The 22424-nt window shown below is 37.8% G+C and overlaps 2 protein-coding genes across 7 annotated transcripts in view; one reads left to right on the top strand and one right to left on the bottom strand.

The window, feature by feature from the left end:
* Positions 1-9380, bottom strand: part of PPIG (peptidylprolyl isomerase G) — a 44766-nt gene extending 35386 nt beyond the window's left edge. Inside the window, exons 1-2 of one of the 4 annotated variants that reach the window (XM_043576984.1) lie at positions 9226-9380; positions 7451-7510 (exon numbers count right to left, since the gene is read on the bottom strand). The gene's annotated coding sequence lies outside the window, so the exon portion shown is untranslated. Of the gene's footprint in view, positions 1-7450; positions 7511-8835; positions 9143-9225 lie in introns of those variants that run through there. The other 3 variants (XM_043576985.1, XM_043576982.1, XM_043576983.1) reach the window with 3 other exon arrangements.
* Positions 9381-17784: 8404 nt separating this feature from the next.
* FASTKD1 (FAST kinase domains 1) overlaps positions 17785-22424 on the top strand; it is a 47799-nt gene continuing 43159 nt past the window's right edge. For 2 of the 3 annotated variants that reach the window (XM_043576981.1, XM_043576980.1), the window contains exons 1-2: positions 17795-17887; positions 19953-20472. In XM_043576981.1, the coding sequence (XP_043432916.1) occupies positions 20138-20472 (335 nt within the window). In that variant the 5' untranslated portion in view covers positions 17795-17887; positions 19953-20137. Of the gene's footprint in view, positions 17888-19952; positions 20473-22424 lie in introns of all 3 variants that reach the window. The other variant, XM_043576979.1, reaches the window with a different exon arrangement.

Raw genomic sequence — 22424 nt, 5'->3', positions numbered from 1 at the left:
CTGTGGCCCTATTTGTATCAGCACACCTGACAACCAAAAAAACTCTCTCACTGTCCTTCTGCCCCCACCTTTGGGAACTAATACCACAGGGTCCACGCAGCAAACAATTAAAAGCACAAAAACCACACAAAGAAACATAATTTTAAAAAAGTAAAATTAAAAATATAAACCACACAAATGATTTTGCTAAGCAACTTGGCATTACAGACCAACAACTTTGAATATACTCATATTCACTGTAACCTTTAACACTTTACTAATCAGTATCTTGGCATCTCTGTGAAGGTAACCATTTTAAATGAAATATTATTTGATTTTGGTTTAATAATAATTAAAAACAACCTAATGTCCAGCAAAACTGTTGAGTAAATTAAGAAATATTCATATGATAGACTATTATACTATGAAAATGCAATTTTTAAAAATATAACATGGAAAAAATGTTAAATGAAAAAAGATACCAACACTGTACTGTTAAAAGGATTCTAAGTATAAAAAAATTCAGAGCACCTGGTTGGCTCAGTCAGAAGTGCACGTGACTCTTGATCTTGGGGTCGTAAGTTCAAGCCCATGTTTACTAAAAAAAAAAACAAAACAAAAAACAACTAACCACCCCCCCCCCAAATCTACCTTTTCCCTTAAAAAAAATTCCTATGTAGTCATTGAAGTGCTTTTTGCAATGGTAAAATAAAAAACAAACAAGTTGTACAGTAATAGAAAATGGGTAGGGGGCGCCAGAGTGGCTCAGTTGGTTAGATGTCCGACTTTGGCTCAGGTCATGATCTCACGGTTTGTATGTTCTGGCATGTCAGGTGCTCTGCTGTCAGCACACAGCCCACTTGGGATCCTCTATCCTTCTCTCTCTCTGCCCCTCCCACACTCAGGCACACTCCTGCACTCTCTAAAATAAATAAACACTGGGGCGCCTGGGTGGCTCAGTCTGTTAAGCGTCTGACTTTGACTCAGGTCATGCACTCCTGGTTCGTGAGTTCGAGCCTCACATCAGGCTCTGTGCTGAGAGCTCAGAGCCTGGAGCCTGCTTCGGATTCTGTGTCTCCCTCTCTCTCTGCCCCTCCCCTGCTCATGCTCTGTCTCTCTCTGTCTCAAAAATAAATAAAAACATTAAAAAAATTTAAATAAACATTAAAAAAAAATTGGGGGGCATCTGGGTGGCTCAGCGTCCAACTTCAGCCTCGGCTTGGGTCATGATCTCAGGACTCCTGGGTTCCTGGGTTCAAGCCCCTCGTTGGGCTCTAGGCTGATAGCTCAGAGCCTGGAGCCTGCTTCAGATTCTGTGTTTCCCTCTCTCTCAAAAATAAATAAAACATAGAAAAGAAAAAAAAATTGGTTAAATAAATGATTCATGAAATGAACGGTATTCATCTAGCCACAGGAAATCTTCTTACAGGTTAAAATAACTTTTTTCACCTACCAGACTAACAAAAATAAACAATATTGACCTTCTCATACATTGTTGCCAATAGTAAAGGGGTAAATGGATACAATCCTTTGCCAGTTGGACAACATACAATATTACAAGTGCACTGAATACACTCCGACTCAGTAACCCACTTTAGAAATTTATTTTGTACATATCCCACACATTTGCAAAATAAAGTTCGTATAAAGTTGTTCAAGGCAGCCATTGTTTCAGAAGTTAAGAGACTGTAAATCTAAATGTCCACAGAGAGTAGATTACATAAATCATATTATATCCATACAGTGTACAAGGCTATAAAAAAAGGCTATAAAAAAGAATGAGGAAGCAGTTTATGTACTTTTCTCTCCAAGACATTTTGTTGACTTAAAAAAAAAATACAGAGATATGTTTGGAATGCTTTCTTTGTATATTTTTCAGAAAAGTAAAAATATATATATATATGTTTGCTTGTCTAATACAGAGGCTACTGGTGGGAGAGGAAATAGGTAGCTGGGGAAGATGGGTAAGATTTTTTTACTGTTCAACCAACCTTCTCTACCTTTCCAATTTTATACCACATGAACGTATGTGGAAAGAGAAAAATTATCAAAGACTACTCATGAATGAGAGGATATACATAATGTATCAGGTGAAAAAAGCAAGTTAGTAAAGATCCCAATTTTACACATAACAGATGTACATTAAAAAAAGGAAACGAGGGGCGCCTAGGTGGCTCAGTTGGTTAAGCATCCAACTTTGGCTCAGGTCATGATCTTGCAGTCTGTGAGTTCAAGCTCCACGTCAGGCTCTGTGCTGACAGCTCAGAGCCTGGAGTTGGTATCAGATTCTGTGTCTCCCTCTCTCTCTGTCCCTCCACACTCAGTGCATGCGCACGCTCTTTCTCTCTCTCAAAATAAACATTAAAAAAAAAAAAAAGAAAATACAGAAAATGTACATATACGATGGAATACTATTCATCCATTTAAAAAAAAAAAGGGGGAAATCTTGCAATTTGCAACAACGTGGATGGACCTAGATACATTAAGCTAAATGAAGTCAGTCAGACAGAGAAAGACAAACACTGTAGGATCTCACTTATATGTAGACTCTAAGGGGAAAAAAAGGTAAATTTAAAAATGTATGCATACACACACACCCTGCCCAAACTCATGGAAAAACAAACCAGATTTCTAGTTACCAGAGCTGAGGGAAAGGGGGTAGGGGAACTGAATGAAGATAGAAAGATGCAAACTTCCAGTTACAATACTGGAGATGTAATGAAAAACATGATGGCTACAGTTAACTTACTGCTATATGGTATATTAGAAAGCTACTAAGAGAACTAATCCTTAAAATTCTCATCACAGGAAAAAAAAAAGGTTTTTCTTGCATCTATATCAGATGGTAGATGTTAGCAAAACTTACTGTGGTAATCATTTTCCAATATATGTAAGTCATATGCTGTACATTTTAAACTTATACACTATGTCAATTACATCTCAACGTAACTGAAAGAAGATAGGGTTTACACCAAAATATTGACACTGGTTCTAAATTATGCAGCATTATTTACAAAAGCCAAGACATGGAAACAACCTAAGTGTCCAGTGATGAATGAATGAAGAAAATGTGTTGATGCGTGTACACGTATCTTTTTTCCTTCAACATTTGTTCCCTGTTATATTTTTAAAAATTGCATTTTCATAGTGTAATAGTCTAACATATTAATATTTCTTAATTTACTCAATAGTTGTGTTGGACATTAGGTTGTCATAATGTACATGTCTGTAAGTGGTTATATATTTAGGTTACACCATTTAAGGATACTTTTCATTCTTAGAAATAGATTAAAATTAGTTTTCCTAAACTAACAAATCAAATATGCCTTAAATTCAAGAAAGATGAAAGCCAGCAAACTATTAAAAGCACTACAGATATTGAGTACATAAATGCTCTTCTGTTATAGCTAATGAAGAACAAATATACCTAGTGAGAACAATGATGACAAAAAAGATGGCTAAACACTATATCTCTAATATTACTGAAATCAGATTTTACCTAATCAGAAATATAATACATAGTATTTCCTCTAGAATTATGATTTCCTGGTGTTACTCAATAATACTTAAAATCTAACATGAGACAAACATCTGATTAATTTTCACTTTTTCAAGAACAAATAAAGGGAAAACAATGCTGAGAGGTATCAAAAATACAATTCAAGGAAAAATCAAGTCTATGCAATTTTCTTTTTTTAATTTTTTTTTTAACGTTTATTTATTTTTGAGACAGAGAGAGACAGAGCATGAATGGGGGAGGGGCAGAGAGAGAGGGAGACACAGAATCCGAAGCAGGCTCCAGGTTCTGAGCGGTCAGCCCAGAGCCCTACGCGGGGCTTGAACTCGCGGACCGTGAGATCATGACCTGAGCTCAAGTTGGACACTTAACCGACTGAGCCACCCAGGCGCCCCAAAGTCTATGCAATTTTCAATAAAATAATTCATGAATTTCCTAACAGTATATAATGAAAGCTTTCAGAACAGTAGCCTGCTTTGTTGCAAATTTGTTTAACCCAAAAGAGTTGCAGCTATTTCCATAAAATCCAGATACTAATTTTTCTTGAAAAACAAAAACGTGTCCCTTCTTGTACAGCAATAAACATGGTCTGCCTCCAACTATAGCCTATTAGCTGTTACCATTTATTATCTATTTGACGTCTTGAACTCACTTCACCTGCCTGACTCCTTCAGAAACCTCATCTACTCTTTTCATAGTGAAAATACTTTTAAACAATAAAGTTGACAGGCTCACTGAAAAAAAAATCAGAACATATAAAAAATGGATAAAATCCTGGCAGCTATAAGTTTTTAAATGTTATGTATATTCTTTTTTCTAAACAGAGGGAATTACAATGTTGTTTTAAATGTTTACCAACAATATCTTAGTTTTGTATATCAATAACATATCATGTAAATATTTTAAAATATTAAATGCTAGGATGTGTTAACTTTTGAAACAAATATAGTTCATAAAAATATCAGAGAAGTTACAAATTCATATGTTAAAAAGTTTAATCTTGTAGTTTCGTACCTAAAACAATTTTGATAGCCATCCTAACATAATATGAAGGATGGGCAAAGGGGCAGGACAAGGACATAAGCAGCTAATCACTAAATATATATGGTAAAGGACATGGTATTTGCAATTAGGCAATAAATAATGCAGTGACTTTATGACATTCAAAAAACTTAAGTTTCATACAGTACAAGGGAGTCAGTAAAATAATAACTCTTCAAAAGGTAGACAGTAAATCTTTTAAAACTATAAGATTAACAGGTCTTTGCCCTTTCTGATTCCCTTGGCTAATTCCTGTGTCCTTACAAGATTCAAATAGCCCAGAGTATCCTTCCTGGGAACTTCACCCTGACTCTCTAAAACTTAAATGATCCTCCTTTGTTGAATCTTATTCTCCTTGTCATAAACTTGTTGTAAAGTCCTCGAACTCAAAACTCTTGTATCTTCAACACCATGCATAGGGCCTGGCCCAGGACTACATTATCAAATGCAAAGAATACGAGTTAATCAAGACATGAGCAAAACCAGGTTCTGCTTCAAATGTACTGTACCCCCTAAATGTACTGCTTCTCACATGGAGTATAGCTAATATCTATCTGTAGTCAGTAAATTCTCCCAGAGCCTACCAGTAACCATCCCCTGAATCTATTCCATACTGAAACAGAACTTATTCCCTCAATCTGCCTAACAGAGCTGCATTTTACTAATAAAATGTTTCTTTTATTTTTTAAAAAACAGAATCCACAAGGAGCATCTTCAGTTCAGAACTAAGAAATAAAGATGGAAAGTTCTTACCTGCTTAAGTTTAATAACACAGGTAACAATTTTCACACAAGATTTCCACTTCTAAAAGCATATTGCATTAAACTAATTACAAGTATAGCAGATCTCATAGATTACTTTCAAAAAAGGCAATCTGACATTCAGACTAGCCTCTTTACCCTGTGTAGTTCAGAGATCAAAGGAGAAATGAAAATAGATTGCTTCAAAAACATTTTAATACATTTATGAGTACCATAGTGCTAGCGAACTAAGTACAAAAAAGTTAATATTCTGAGGCATCAGGAAAGGCACCTGTGATATTCCATACTGCCCCCTCCCTTAGTGTCTTTGACAGTCACAAATCACTGTGCTGGTAGAAATATGATTAACAGTGTATAGGCACTTCTGAAATTCTTTAGAAAACATAAAAAGAGAAAAGCTGTAATGTTGCCAAGTTCAGTGTTAAATAGGATATTATATGCTTTCCAAACATACAACCTGAGAGCATAAAAATATAGTACAGCTATGTCAGTACCAAACTAAAAAAGCATATACTAACTGGGAAATCTCTGCTAATATTCTTAATGCTGTACCTGCAATTATTTAAGTTCTTACAATGATAAATGTATACCACTGCCTCCAGAAATATACCTATACCATATAACAACAACATGTTAGCCAATCTGGTAATTCCTATATAAATTATAGACTTTAGAAGTTTGAAGGAACCTTAATCTGGTCCAATCTGATTTTATAGATTTGACATGACTAGAGAGCGAAAGTTGAAAACAGCAAGAGTTTTCTAGTTAAGTACTTTAGAGCTTCACTGTAGAAACTAGCTTATTCACAAATATTCCAGATAACAGCTTATTTAATTTTAAATTCTATCTTATGACCATAATGCAATGACATAATTACAAATAAATCTTAAGCTAAAGTTTATACACAATGAGCAGTAGCTTAATACATAAAGAGGCTTCATTCATTTTTAAAAAATCAATGACTTAAGGAATCATTCATGTTTTAAAAATGACATTTTATATTAAAAAAATTGATGCCTATATTTATAAGTAAGTATGACGTAGTTACATTTCACAAAGAAGTTGGTGATCATTTTAAGCCACCACAAAAGATTTCCTGCCTGGTACTGAAAGTACAAAGTCCCAGTTACAGAAGTTTTCTCTGAGTATTTACAATACTGCCTGCAGTAAATTTCAAGATGCAAGATTTGCCCCACAGAAATTAAAAAAAGAGTTTTTACAGAGACAGCATATGAATTAAACTAGGGCAAAACCACTGACACCTAAATCTAAAAACTAAAGCTTGGTGCTAATATTAAAGCCAAAAATGTGCAATAACACACTGTAGCAGATCTGCAATAAACTTTTCAAATCACTTGAATTATCTATGGATTCCTAATACATGACAAGTTAGACACCTTAATACCTTAGAACACTAAAACTAAGTAACAAATTATAATTCTATTGAAATATCCTATTAGTAAAAAAAAAATAAGGGGAAAACATCAACGTCTGTTTCTTAAAAGAGCAACACTGGAAGAATTAATTGTTGATGGTGTTCTGATAACTACTAGAGCTCGTTCACACCACCAATTTTTCTTTGCATGTAGAATGTAAGTTGCCTGACAGAAAATCTCATTTAAAATACACAAAATGTGGGGCGCCTGGGTGGTCAGTTGGTTAAGCATCCAAGTCTTGCTCTTGACTCAGGTAATGATCTCAGGATTTCGTGAGTTCAAGCCCCACATCTGGCTCTGTGCTGATGGCATGAAGCCTGCCTGGGATTCTCTCTCACCTATCTCTCTGCCCCTCCCCAACTCGTGCTGTGTCCCATCCCTCAAAATAAATAAATATTAAAAAAAAATAACAAAAAATAAAATAAAATACGCAAAGTATCAAAAGGACAAAAACCTTACCCAGAGACCACTGACACTGCAAGACCACAATAACAAGTACCAAAAATGAAAGATCTTTAAAAAGTCACAATAAATGTATCACTCATAGAACCACTGAGTTATTACTGAAAGCCAATTTTACACAGAATTTTAACAAATCTGATTATTTATTTTTGAAGCCCACAGCTGATGAAAGCCTGAAATCAAAGTATTTTACAGATGAAGAAACTGAGGTTCAGAAAGATGGTTGAGCCAGAAACAAATTCAAATTTTCTAACCTAGGAAGCTTGCATACTTGTACACTCCTGACAGCAGGGGGAGGCAACCCTGACAACAGCCTGCAAAGACAAAAAAAACCTTAAAAAGCAAACACAGTTAAAAAAAAAAAAAAACAACAACCCCAAAACAAAACAAAACAAAACAACCCCGCAGAATCCTACTACAAGACCCATTAGGATTTCAGGGCACCTATAATCCTGAATAAAAAAGAAAACGTCAAACGATGTAAAAATGAACTGATTAAGACAGAAATAATCCCATCTAGGGGCGCCTGGGTGGCTCAGTCAGTTGAGCGCCGACTTAGGCTCAGGTCAGGATCTCAAGATTTATGAGTTCGAGCCCCCTTCGGGCTCTGTGCTGACAGCTCAGAGCCTGGAGCCTGCTTCAGATTCTGTGTCTACCTCTACCTGTCTCTCTCTCTCTCTGCCCCTCCCCCACTCAAACTGTCTCTCTCCTTCAAAAATAAACAAAGACAAAATTAAAAAAAAAATAATAAAAGAATCCCATCTAAAATGGTTAACATAACAAGGGGGGAAATGCTAGAACCGTAACTTTTCGGGTACCAAGAAAAAATATTATGAGAAAAGCAGCCATTCTAGATATCTGTGCTTTTTCTGAATTTTAGAGCACTATTTCAAAAACGTTCACACACCCACCCCCTCACCCATCATCTTTACGAACCCGCAAATTACTGGCGTTTTTTTTTTCTTCTTTCCCAAATGGGACTACGTACGGACACACGCACACATGCTTTCCGCTCCATGTGGTTTTAGCCACTAAAAGTTAACGGACCCCCAAACGTCCAAAACATTTGTTTCTTGGACGTATTTGTCATCACTACTGCAAAAGCTTGGTTCTGAACAGAAAGTACTGGTGTGAGAATAAATTAGATTAATGTACAAAATGGTGCTTTTACAACATTTCCAAAATGACTGAGAGTTCTCCATTCCCGCAGAGCTCGACTTAGCTCCTTAAAAGACTAAAGATGAGCCAAATTCGCACACTTCCCCCAAGGCATATGGAGCTCTGAAGGCATCGCCTTCCTCCTAAAGAGTAATTATCTTCTCCTAAAATGCCTGCGCTGCTCACAGGTCCTTGGAAACGTGGGCGAACTTTAGACAGCCCTGGGATGAAAAGCGAAGAGCCTGGATTTCAGTTTAAGTAAAATGCTTAACTAAGAGGCCTGTATCACTTAAGTATGCACAACAGCCGCCGTCCGTAAGACGAAAAGGTCGGAGTGGAGGAAAGCCTGTTTTCAGTCTAATCTTAACCCCTGTGATCCAGGTTCCTCGCCCGCCACTCTCCAATCCTAACCTGACAGGACATCAGGTTACCCCTTCCCCACCAAACCTCCCACCTACCCCGCATTAGCGATCAGACTTACGATTTTGAAGCATCAAAAATCACCCTCGTTCCCTAGAGTTCAGGCCGCCGTTGCTGCCGCCATATTACAGCTTGTGCGGCAAAATGCGTCAGGGAGGGAGGTGTGCGCCCAAGTGGAGAGGGCGGGGGCTAGCAGGAGGAGGACCGTTTCCCAGGCCCCGGAGGCACGGCTGGACGCCTGGTCCAGCTGCAACAGCTGCGGAGCCAGCGCCACGGTTCTTGGGGGACTAGTTCAGGAACCAGATAGCCCAGATACCTCGAGGGGAAGGTAGTTGACTCGCCGGGGCCTAACGCGTCGGCTCCGCCCCTCTCCTCGGGCCCTTCCCGCTCTCGTACGCCGGGACTGCTGCATAGGACGCCACCGAAAAAATACGGGCCTCGCGCCACCTACCTACTCCAGTAGTCTTCAGTTCTCGGGTCCGGTCCTTTAAAAGCGCTTCAAATCTACCGCCGCCAGAAAAGGCGCTAAAGCCCACTAACCGCCTCCCTCCCCCACAATCCAGTCCTGGCGTGGAGAGAAAGCGTCGCGCCGGAAGTACGTCACCGTTGGTTGGCCGCATCTCCTGGTGTTCTCTTTGCTTGCGTCACGTAGGCCCTCCCTGGTAATTCTAGGATGTTGGTTCCTGTCAAATACCTAGTTCATAGGTAACTTAATCTTTGTCGTGTGAGTTGGTTGGGAATGTTTGTAACCGTCAGATTGCCATGTCCTTCGTGAAATGAAATGCTTCATCTAGTAAACATTCATCCTCTGTCAAGAGTATTGGGAAGTAAGCCCAGTCTTTGGGGAGATTCTACTTCAGCTTCCAGTTAACACTATGACACAAGTTGAAAAAAAAAAAAAAACAAACAGAAACGAACAAAGCTCTAGCTGAGGAATAAAGGAAATTACATAGGGCATTGATGTTCTTTCTTTTTTTAAGTTCTCACAGCAACACCATGTTATAGGTTATTAATGCTTGTTTTACAGATAAGGAAATCGAGGCTCAGGGAGGATAAGTGCTTCCTCCCCAAACATACTGTTCCTAAATGCCGAAGCAAATCTTTAACTCCAAATCCAGGACTGTCTAGGAAAATAGGACATATATTGGGGCGCCTGGGTGGCTCAGTCGGTTAAGCGTCCGACTTCGGCTCAGGTCATGATCTCACATTCTGTGAGTTCGAGCCCCCCCCCCCCCCCCCCCCCGTCAGGCTCTGGGGTGACAGCTCGGAGCCTGGAGCCTGCTTCAGATTCTGTGTCTCCCTCACTCTTTGCCCCTCCCCTGCTCATGCTCTGTCTCTCTCTGTCTCAAAAATAAATAAAAACATTAAAAAAAAAAAGAAAATAGGACATATATTGTTTTAAAAATTATTTTCAGAGGCAAGCGTCCCTAGATTAGGTTGAAAAGCAATGCCTCTGGTATTTGGGGGGAAGGGCTGGTGGCAATCCCTGTGGGAACATGGGGTGAGTGAGTTTTAAAAGGAGCTAGCTAAAGGGACTTAGATTTTGTTAATGTATAGAAAGAAGGGTAAGTTACGATCATTTACATTTTTCACTCATTTAGGTTAGGTAAATTATCAGCTACAGTTGGGCAAGTGGTACATTTAAGGGTCTTGACCAATTTTAATAGCTGTGAAACTAAGAGGACAACCTCCCTCTGCATCTGCCCCTGCTTTAAGGCATTGTGTTTATTGCAGGAGAGCAGCAGTTCACCAATTCAAATGCTAATCTCATCCAGAAACATCCTAGCAGATAACACCTGTAATTAAATGTTTAATCAAGGTAGCCTTTGGCCCAATCAGGTTGGCACAAAATTAACCATCCCAATGGGTATTGCACAATTTATTTATCTCTTCTACTTTACATGGGTATTTGTGTTTTCAGGTTTTAGCGATTATGAATAAAGTTTCTATGAACTTTCTTGTATCTAGTATATCGAGCATATTTTTCATATATATGTTGGAAATATATCCAGGAATGGAATTGCTAGATCTTAGGGTATGGATAGGATAAGTTTTGGAAGATACTGCCAAAGAGTTTTCTGAAATGGTTGTACAATATTCTTTTATTTAAGATTTTATTTTATTATTATTTTTTTTAATGTTTGTTTATTTTTGAGAGAGAGAGAGAGAGAGAGAGAGAGAGAGAGAGAGAGAGAGAAAACACACTCGGGGGAGGGGCAGACAGAGAGGGGGACACAGAATCTGAAGCAGGGCTCCAGGATCTGAGCTGTCAGCACAGAGCCTGATGCAGGGCTTGAACTCACAAACTGTGAGATCATGACCTGAGCCAAAGTCGGACACTTGACCGACTGAGCCACCCAAGCACCCCAATAATACTTACTGTATATGCCTTATGATTCCAGTATTGTTGAGCACTCTCTTTTGCAAATAAAAGAAAACCAGCTTCAGCTAGCTTAGGTAAAATTGGGAATGTATTGCTTTGTGAAACAAAACTGCTGCACAGTGTGGTGGTTTTAAAATATGTCTATAAGTTCTCTAATGTGACTATCTTTTAATGAATAGTAAAAGGCAGAGTGACAGTGTGATTTTGGAGACCAGGTCATAAAAGGCATTTTGATTTCCTCTTTGCTGTGTCTCTTGGATCACTCATTCAAGGGGAAATCAACTGCCATGTCATGAAGATGCTCAAGCAGACAAATGGAGAGGCCTCTGTGGCAAGAAACTGGCTTCCCGGCAAGAGTCAGAGAGGAACTGAAGTCTCTTGCCAGCAGCCATGTGAGTGAGCCCTATGGAAGCAATCAAGACTTCAGTCAGTCAGTCAAGACTTCAGATGACTGTAGTCCTTGTTGATATCTGACTTAAATCATGTAAGAAACTGTGAGCCAGAACCACTCAACTAAGCTACTTTTGAATTTCTGACCCACAGAAACTGTGGGATGATAAATGTTGTTTTAAGTCACCAAGTTTTGGGAGATTTATTACAGCAGCAATGGATAACTAATACAGAGAAGAAAGAATAGATGGAATATCATGGAACTTGTCTCTTGTCTTATTTGACTTACCTGTGTTTTGGCTTCATTCTCTAGCCTGAAGAAGTTACCTCACATCTTAATCATCTAAGTCCTTGCCAGCTCCAATTATAAAATGCCAGGGAAGTCTTTGATTAGCATTACAGTGACAGACCCCAAAATTTGTACTTGCAGTTACATAGTGAGGGATGTGACACTGGGAAATGTCTGACGTGCCTACTTTTTATTTTATTTTTTTAGCTGTCCTCTTACATCTGAGTAAAGATATGTGAATACTTTTCATCAGTGGAAAGTAAGTGAAAATTATGTATGTTACATCTAGGCCAAGATGTTTCCAAAAGTACTATATCTTCTCCATGTCCTTTCTTCCTATTTATGTCAGCTAGATTCAGAGAGTTTTGAGGCCCTGGGAGATTATAAAAGAAGCATAGCTCCCTGAATCTCTGAATAGAGAAAAGTCCTCCACTGACCAGGGATATTCATATTGGAATGTGATATGGTTGAGAAGTCAAACTATATGTGTTAAACCACTGACATTTGGCTTTATTTATCACAGCAGATAGCATTACCCATCTACTAGGACATGGGTGTGAATTACGAGATTTGGCTTAGCCTACATCATTTCAGTCTTTGTAGTGTGAGGAATAGAGTCTGATACCAAAAGAAGGGAAGTTGGTGGGCTTGGCTACTACAATTAATTTACCATTATTTATTTTTTTAATTTTTAAAAAGATTTTATTTTTAAACAATGTCTATACCCAACGTGGGGCTCAAACTTACCACCCCAAGCTCAAGAGTCACATGCTCCACTGACTGAGCCAGCCAGGTGCCTCAACTTGCCTTATTTTACAATAATGAAATTTTTTGTTTCTATCCATAGAAAAACAACAAATTAATTGTTCTAATTTTCTTCTATATCACCAATAATATGTTAGACTTTTTAAAAACGCATGCTTGTGGGGCGCCTGGGTGGCGCAGTCGGTTAAGTGTCCGACTTCAGCCAGGTCACGATCTTGCGGTCCGTGAGTTCGAGCCCCGCGTCAGGCTCTGGGCTGATGGCTCAGAGCCTGGAACCTGTTTCCGATTCTGTGTCTCCCTCTCTCTCTGCCCCTCCCCCGTTCATGCTCTGTCTCTCTCTGTCCCAAAAATAAATAAACGTTGAAAAAAAAAATTTAAAAACGCATGCTTGTTGGGGTACCTGGGTGCCTCAGTGAGTAAAGCATCTGACTCTTGATTTTGGCTCAGGTCATGATCTCATGGTTTGTGAGGTTTTGCTGTACATCAGGCTCTCTGCTGATATTGCAAAGCCTCCTTGGGATTGTCTCTCCCTCTTTCTGCCCCTCCCCTGCTCTCTCTCTCTCTCTCTAAATTAATTAATTAATTTTAAAAACTGTGAGCAATTTGATTATATTGTTTAAAAGAAGCATGCTTGTTGTCACATATATTTCACAGTAATAAAAGTTATTGTAAAATTTTGAACATTCTATAGAGATTTAAAAATAATTGCCCCTAATCCTTTCTAATTCTTTTCCCTTGAAGTATCCAGTGATTTTCTTTTCTATTCCTGTATTAACTTAAGAACTTTCTCTCCCTTCTTTCAACAAAGATGAGATCCCAGGGACTCTTGGGTGGCTCAGTCAGTTAAGTGTCAACTCTTGATTTTGGCTCAAGTCATGATCTCAGGGTGTGAGAGCAAGCCCTGAATTGGGCTCCATGCTGAGCATGGAGCCTGCTTAAGATTCTCTCTCTCTCTCTCTCTCTCTCTCTCTCTCTCTCTCTCTCTCTCTCTCTCATTCTCTGTGTCTCTCGGGGCACCTGGGTTGGTTAAGCATCCAACTTTGGCTCAGGTCATGATCTTGCGGTCTGTGAGTTTGAGCCCCATGTCCGGCTCTGTGCTGACAGCTCAGAGCTTGGAGCCTGCTTCAGATTCTGTGTCTCCCTCTCTCTCTCTGCCCCTCCCCCACTCACACTCTGTTTCTCTCTCTCTCAAAAATAAACATGAAAAAAAATTAAGAAAAAAAAAGGATTCACTCTCTCCCTCTCCATCTGCCCCTCTCCCACTCACATGTGTGCATTCTCTCTCTTTCTCTGTCTCTCAAAAAAAGATTCCATCACACATATTACTCTTAAATTGCTTTTGTTTGCATGAAATATATTATGAACATTTTTTCTGATATCTATTTAACCTTCCATAGTATAGATATACCATAATTTATCCAGCCATTCTCCTATTAGACATTTCAGTTGTTGCAAGTTTGGGTTAAGACAAACAATATTGTAATAAACATCCTTTTACATATATCCTTATATCCTTAGAATATTGATGCTTATAAAGCTGCAGGAAAGATGGCCAGAAGTGCATCTCAGGACACATATAGTTTTCAATGTGGCATATAGTACCAGATAAGTATCCTGAAAGGTTGTAATACTTGAAGGTTGAATGAAAATGTCTGTTTACCCTGATGAAAATTGTTTTCAATCTTTTCCAATTTAATGGGTGAAAAAATGGTATCATTTTATTTTTTAATTTCCTGACTACCAGTGAGGTTGCCCTTCCCTTTTTAATTGAATACCTTTTTAAAAATTGTGGTAAATTAAGGGCTCCTGAATGGCTCAGACAGAGAAACATGTGATTCTTGATCTTGGAGTTGTGAGTTTGAGCCCCTAGTTGGGGGGGGGGGGGGTTGGGTAGAGATTACTTAAATAAATAAAAAAACTTAAGTTTTTTTTTTTAAACTTAAAATGTGTAGTAAAATACACATAACATAAAATTTACAATCTTAAGCGTTTTTAAGTGTATTGTTCAGTTGTGTTAACCACATTCACATTGTGCAACCAATCTTCAGAACTCTTTGTCTTGCAAAACTGTAGCTCTATACAACTCTTCATTGCCCTTTCCCCCTATCCCCGGGCAACCACTATTCTGCTTTCTGTTTCTATGAATTTGACTACTCTAAGTACCTCATATGAATGGAATCATACAATATTTGTTCTTTTGTGTCTGGCCTATGTCATTTAGCATAGGGTCTTCAAGGTTCATCCATGTCGTAGCATGTGTCAGAATTTCCTTTCTTTTTAACGCTGAATAAAATCCCATTGTATGTGTATATGATATTTTCTCTATTTATCTGTTGATGGACACTTGGGTTGCTTCCATATTTTGGCTGTTATAAATAATGCTGCTATGAACAGTGCTGTACAAATAACTGCTCAAGTTCCTGCTTTCAATTCTTTTGAGTATATATCCAGAAGTAGAATTACTAGATTACATGATAATTCTATTTAGTTTTTTGAGGAACCACCATACTGTTTTCCACAGCAGCTGCACCATTTCACATTCTCACCAGTAAGTAATACACAAGGGTGCAGTGTCTCCACATCCTTGCCAACATTTGTTATTTTCTGTTTTTTTGATAATAGCTACCTATTGGGTATGAAGTGGTCTCTCATTGTAGTTTGATTTGTATTTCCCTAATGATTAGTGATGCTGAACATTTTTTTTCATGTGACCATGGAGGAATGTCTATTCAAGTCTTTTGCCCATTGAAAAAACATTTTTTGTCACTAATTTAGAGGAGTTCTTCAAAAGTCTGGATATTAATCCCTTATCAGACATATCATTTGCAAATATTTTCTCCCATTCTGTGAGTTGCCTTTTCACTCTGTTGATAGTGTTCTTTGATGCACCAAAGTCTTAAATTTTGATGAAGTTCAATTTACTTAGTTTTTTCTCTTCTTGCCTGTGCTTTTGGTGTTATATCCAATAAACACTTTTTTAATATATATACTGGCAGAATTATTCCAGGAGAAAAAGCATTCAAATTACTTGGTGAGGGAGAAAAAAAAACCACAAAAATAAACAAACAAAAGTCTCTGATGCTCTGATGTTGGAGAAACTGACCTAATGCTCATTGTGAAGCCTCAGTGTTATTTGAAACTAATCTGACACAACTCAAAGCATATTGTCCTCCTGTTGGACATAAACAATCTCACAGAACATTGACATCAGACAAGGTCACTGTGCCACAGAAAATACCAAAGATTTCTCTCTCATTAAATAAGTGAATGCTACTTTACCAATTTTAGCTTTAGCCCCACTTTAGTCTGCCTTCTTTATAGTTAAGATGTATTAGATGCCCAATCATAGACTTGCCCAACTTCCTAATGGCACCCAAGATAGAGTGAACCTTTCCTTCTGTAGACCCTCCCCAAAATTACCCAACCAAAGAATCCTATAATAGGTTCTTTCTAATACTCTTTTACTGCGCAGCTAAATGACTCCCTGCTGTGTGCATTTTTGCTAGCTGCAACAAGTAATAAACCTCAACTACAGGCTTCTTGTGATTTTTGGCTGAAGGGCATTGACATTTGCTAGGAGGAAATTAAGAGCCACCCTTTGTTAACCACTTGTTAGCTCTTGTAAAAGATGCTTCTTCATGATTTAAATCATTAGCTACAATACAATTTTGTGACTGTGGACTTAAATTATTACCTTGATTTTGTTCTCAGGTTTGATTTATACATAAATATATATTTTATGAATGCCCTAGACTGCAAGTAAGGAAAAAAGTTGCTAACAGTGACTAAATAAAATGTTTCCTTTCCTTATATAAACAAGATTCCAGAGAAAGGCAAGCTTCAGGTATTTGTTTCTTAGGCCAGTCTCCTTATAATTCCACAAACGTGAGAAGGAGACAAACACATTCCAACAGTGAACTAACTGTCCTGACACTATCATTTAGGCCTTATTGTTGCCAGGAGCTGGTCTGGCCCTCATAGCTCAGCCTTCATAGTCTGTTGAACAATTACACAGAACACCAACATGAGACAAGGCCAATGTATGGCTATGATGGATCAAGACAAAAACAAGGCCATTACATAATCATATCAGAACTGAGAACAAATAAGAACATACTCCAAATCACAAAAAATGACCAAACATCTACGTATCCTGGCTATTATGAGTGACTGCTCCCTCTTTGTCAAGCACAGCTTTAAGTTCATTCTTCCTGCCCTATGGATAAAGTTTATTAAAATACCCAATAATAGAATTATTCCTGCTTCCTCACAGCATCCAGTCCAGAGAAAAGCTCCATTAAGCCTTGCCAAAATCACTTAACACAGGGATGAATACTATAAGTTCTTTTTAACACCTTTTTAATTTGACACCCCTTGGGATGTGTGTTCTGCTTCATTGCAACTGGTCAGTAATCCCAACTTTAACTATAGGTCTTTGACTGAAGGGCATTGGTACAGGTTATGCCCAGTTTCATCCCTATGTTTTTTCTGACGTTTGTTCTGAAACTCTTTCTACTCTGTGCGTTAAGAACACCTCAGTCTTCAAATTTGTTATCAGTTGATCTGGTTCCAAACAACCTAAACCAGTGCAACTCAAAGTGTGTTCTGCCATTAGCAGTTGCTTAGGGTGTTGGGGGTGGGGGATAGGAAGTGATTGCTATTGGTTACCCAGTTTCTTTTTGGACTTACGAAACTATTTTAAGATAAATTGTGGTGGTGCTCCACAACCCTAAATTAAGAAAAGTATTGAATTGTACACTAAATGGGTAAATTGCATAGTGTGTAAATTATTTCTCAATAAAGTTATTAAAAACAAAAGTGTGGTCCAAAGACTGGCCTCACCATGTCACAGGGGCAGAAACTGAGAGTAAGGGTTTATTTTGTAGCCACTTGACAGTTATTTCATATATGCTGAATATAGTAAGAAACAAAAATCCACATGTGTTTTTTCCATGTTTACCATTTCAAATTTCATTTTCTAAATAATAATATTTTATTATATGTTATAAAAAAAATCTGTCTTCCATGGACTGGGGTAAAACCTTAACTTGGATTGAGGAACACTGACCTAAAGGACCCATAACTTCTATAGTTTAAGATGTGTCGTCCCAGTCTCTCAATGTGGAACTACAATGACCAGAATTCCTCGTGAATGCGTAAGCGACGTCCATTCTATTGGCCTCGCCGCTACGTCCTCTGGGGCATGTAGTAGGTGCCTTCCGCTGAGCACGCTGCGATGTCCCGGCATTTTTTCCTGGTTTGGGGACTGGCACCGTCAGAGGAGAGGTGATGTCTTTCGAGGAAAACTATGTGATATGGGAGGACGTGGGCGGGAATGACACAATCAAGCCTGTTGCGTTTCTTGTTGGGGACCAGGAATAGCTTTGGCTTCTAAGCCATTGTAAGCAGCCTTCCCCGGGATCCTCCAGAAAAGTTGGAGGTTGTTAAGGGAAGAACTTAACCTGCAAGTCAGGGCTGGGTAGCTACGGCAGGTTTTCTTCCACCCAGCATGTTTTCGGGCCCGAGATGCAGGGTTCGGCTGAGAACAGAGGCCTCCTTCCGGTATTGGATTTTCCAGTGCACAGAGGAGGGCAGGGGTGAGCCCACTCCTAGGCGGGGATGCGGAAGATCACTTTCTTTCGTTCTGTGTTACTGTGAGCCCGGCGTGGAGGATGCTTGTCATTTGTACAGGCCCCTACTCTCATCGTCTTAAGGCCCCTCCTTTTGTTAAGTGACTTCCCAAGGTCATTTATCTGGGAGCAGAGCTGGGGACTTGACACCTTTATATTCTAATCATTGAGCTGCTTCCATTTTCAGTTGTGGGTAGGCGGGAGAATCTTGAAGATACCTTTGGTCTGTACAGGGTTATTTGTGTATGTGTATGACCCAGGTTGGCGTGGGCCAGGATGCTCTACTGATGATCATAAAATACCAATTCTATCTTGTTTTTGTTTTTTCTTGTGAACAGACAGCATAGCCATAGACAAGACTCTGAGGCAATCTTTTAGTATTTGTTTGTTGACGTAAGGAGGTGTTCCAAGTTGAAAGAATTCAAAGAACAGAGTGATTGTCTCAGCTTCACAAGTTAGAGTAGATTTTTAACCTTTTTGCAAATAGCTTTCCTTATCTGTAAAATGCAAATGATATCTACCTGACAGGTTAATTGAGAAAATTTAATAGGATGATATATTTTAAAAGTCCTTTATGAAATGTTGCAGAAATGTTAAATGCTATGGTTTTAGTCCCAGATTTTGTAAATGTTCTTTCTCAATTAGAAATAAAAACATTTACAGTATATTTCTAAAACAAATTATCCTTTTTCATAATTATCTTTGGTCCTTATATTGCTTCACCATGTCTTGATACATTACTTGATTTCTTAGTTCTTGATTGGAGCTTTAATCATCTTGCTTTTTGGTTCAAACTGACCTGAGGTCAGTAGAGACCAAACCCTTTGAGTTCTTTTAAGGTTCTAGAGGAAAGGAGCAATTATCCTGAAAGTAAATATACCAGAGACTATCCTTCCAAAAAATGAAAAAAAAATTTTTTTGTAGTTCTGGATGCGCCTTGATGGCTCAGTCGGTTCAGTGTCAGACTTCAGCTCAAGTCACCATCTCGTGGATGGTGAGTTCCAGCCCTGCGTCAGGCTCACTGTTGTCAGTGCAGAGCCGGCTTCAGATTCAGATCTTCTGTCTGCTCCCCCGCCCACATTGCCCCTCTCTTGCTTATACTCTTTCTCTCTCAAAGATGAATAAACATTTAAAATAAATAAATAAAATAAAATGTTATGACTCTGAATTAATGGCTGTTCCTTGTAAAAATATTGAAGGTGACATATTTATTCCAAACAGTTTGAGCCATTTATTTATTTATTTATTTGTTTATTTATTTATTTATTTATTTTTAAATGTTTATTTATTTTTAGAGGGGTGAAGGGGCAGAGAGAGAGGGAGACTGGATCTAAAGCAGGCTCTGCGCTGACAGTGTGAGACTCAAACCCACAAACCCTGAGATCATGACCTGAAGCCAAAGTTGACCACTCAACCAACTGGGCCACCCAGGCACCCTGAATCTTTTGGTTTAAAAAGATGGTTCTGAGTGTAGGATTTTTTTTTCCCTTCTGCTTCTGTCGTCAAATTTGAAAACTATGTAAAATTTAACAAACATTTTTTAAATGGAGTGCAGAAAGAAGCCCCTTTTCCCGGACACTTAATTTTGGACCAAATCCTGCTGTTTGCTTCAGACTAGGAACAAAGTCTTAACTAGAGTTAATGCAGAAAAAGCTTGTAACTTTAATTTAAATTTTGGAACTAATTTGGTATTAATCCATGTCAAACCAATCCTTTTACAGAAGCTGCATTTTGGAATGGGATTTGGAGTTATCATAATGGAAGCAAAATACATGAAGGAGAAATAGTTACCTTTTTACCAGGATATTACACCTGACTACTTGTTGCAAATAGTTTTCCTACCTAAGAAAATTTGTGACATAAATGAAAAAATAGCTTTTTAAAAAAAGACTTATTGTTTGTAAATATGCTTCGCCTAAGAGCTGTTTGTCCATTTTCCTGGAGAGCGTTTCAGTTTCGATCCTGCAGTTGTAAACCACTAATTACCGAAATGGTTAAGTGTACAAACGAAGGGCAAATCTTTGATCTTATTCAAAAAAGCAAAGCCATACTTTCAGAAAAGCAGGTGGAATGTGCATTTAATATACTTTGGCAGTTTCAAAAGCAGAAGACCAGCTTTTTAAAAAATGTTGAGTGTGTCAGAGACCACCCCCAGTTTATTACTCTTCATAATTTAGCTACAAGTCAAACGGAATTCATGAATGATGATACCCTGGTGAATGTGTTGTACCTCACACAACAGTAAGTAATGTACTTTTACTTTTTATAGAAATGATTATAGTTTATAATTATATATCAGTTTTCTAAAAATCTCTTTAAAATGAAAAACAGTGTGGTTTTTTTTTTTCCCCCTATAAATAGTATTCCTGATCATTGAATATTTTTAAGATGTTTAGAGGATATTCTTTGTGGTAATCATTTAACAATATATATGTATATCAAACATCCTGTTGTGCAACCTAAATATATACAATTTTTACTTGTTAGTCATAGCTCAATAAAGCTGGGAAAACATTAAAAAAGAAAAGAAATTTTACATTATTTGCAAGGGAATCCAGCCTTCAAAAGAACTGGATTTTCTAAGTAAAATATTCAGCAGGTATATAAGGGAAACACACACACACACACACACACACACACACACAGAGAGAAGTTGCAATTAGTCTGTTTCTTAGTCTCATTCATGGAAAAATAAGTTTTCTCACTTGATTGGCTAACCTGTGAGGACTATCAGTAACTATAGATGTCAGCATTGCACAAAGCAGAGATACAGTTGTTTTTATTAGGAAGTCAGCTTATACAGGAAAGGGGCTTAGGGCTTTACCTATTTGGGGGAGTGGTGTTAGACTAAAAGAAAAGTGCCTTCCCTTTTTTGGTGGTCTTTCTGTGGTTGCAAAGTTTTTTCTCTGAGGTATATGAAGAGAGTATGTAATGATAATGGGCAAGATACCTGTTTTGCTTTCTCAGTGGTCATGTCAGCTTGGAAAACGATGAATAAAATAAAATTCAACAAGTCTTTATTGCAGGACTCTTCAGAAGCTTTAATATGTTAATGTATACTGTAAATCTCTGAGTGAGGGCAGTTTCCAGACCACAAAACATTGTGTTAAACACCTCACAAGACTCATGTGTGTTAGGCAGATGGAGGAATGCTGCTTGGTGATGATTTACCTAAAAACTATATTTCTGTGTTTTGCTCCTAAGTCATATTTTAATTCTGAAAGGATTCAAGAGTAAAATATAATTTTGTTTTCAGGTTTTAAAAGCAGTATGTAGTTCAATTTTGCTTCATGACTCAACGTGAAAGTTTCTGATTTTGGGGAGACAAACTAATATAGGCTTAATGCTATAAAGATATTGAAATTGGTTAAAAAGATATTTTTATACCTACAATATATAGTGTATGTGGTTTAGTTATATAGAAAGTATTCATGGTTAATGAAGCTGTACTGGAGGAGGAACTCTTATATGTTCTGATGGTACAATGTATATCAAGAACTATAAAGATACCCTTGGATCCAATAATTTTGCTTCTAAAGTTTATCTCTAAGAAAATAATCTGGGATATGAATGGATAAAGAAGATGTGGTAAATATGTATACAATGGAGTATTACTCAGCAATCAAAAATAATGAAATCTTGCCATTTGCAACTACATGGATGGAACTAGAGGGTATTAAGCTAAGCAAAATTAGTCAGAGAAAGATGAATACCGTATGACTTCATTCACATGTGGAATTTAATATACAAAACAGATGAATGTAAGGGAAGGGAAGCAAAAATAATATAAAAATAAGGAAGGGACAAAACATAAGAGACTCTTAAATACAGAGAACAAATTGAGGGTCGCTGGAAGAGTTGGGGGTGCAGGGGTGGGCTAAATGGGTAAGGGGCATTAGGAAAGACCCTTGTTGGGATGAGCACTGGGTATTATACAGAGGGAATGAATCAGTGGAATCTACTCCTGAAATCATTATTGCATTATATACAAACTAACTTGGGTGTAAATAAATAAATAAATAAATAAATAAATAAAATAAAATAAAATGCAAAAAAAAAAATCTGGGGTACATATTTAAGATTATTGTGCGTTGATATTCATGCCAGCATTATTTATAATATTGAAAAACTAAAATTCTAATAGTAGGTGAATGTTTAAATGATACTATATTCATTTAATGGAATAATATACA

The sequence above is a fragment of the Prionailurus bengalensis genome, chromosome C1, assembly GCF_016509475.1.
Source record: "Prionailurus bengalensis isolate Pbe53 chromosome C1, Fcat_Pben_1.1_paternal_pri, whole genome shotgun sequence".
Lineage (NCBI taxonomy): Eukaryota > Metazoa > Chordata > Mammalia > Carnivora > Felidae > Prionailurus > Prionailurus bengalensis.
Note: the sequence above shows the minus strand (reverse complement) of the source record. Positions and strands in the feature narration are given on the sequence as shown.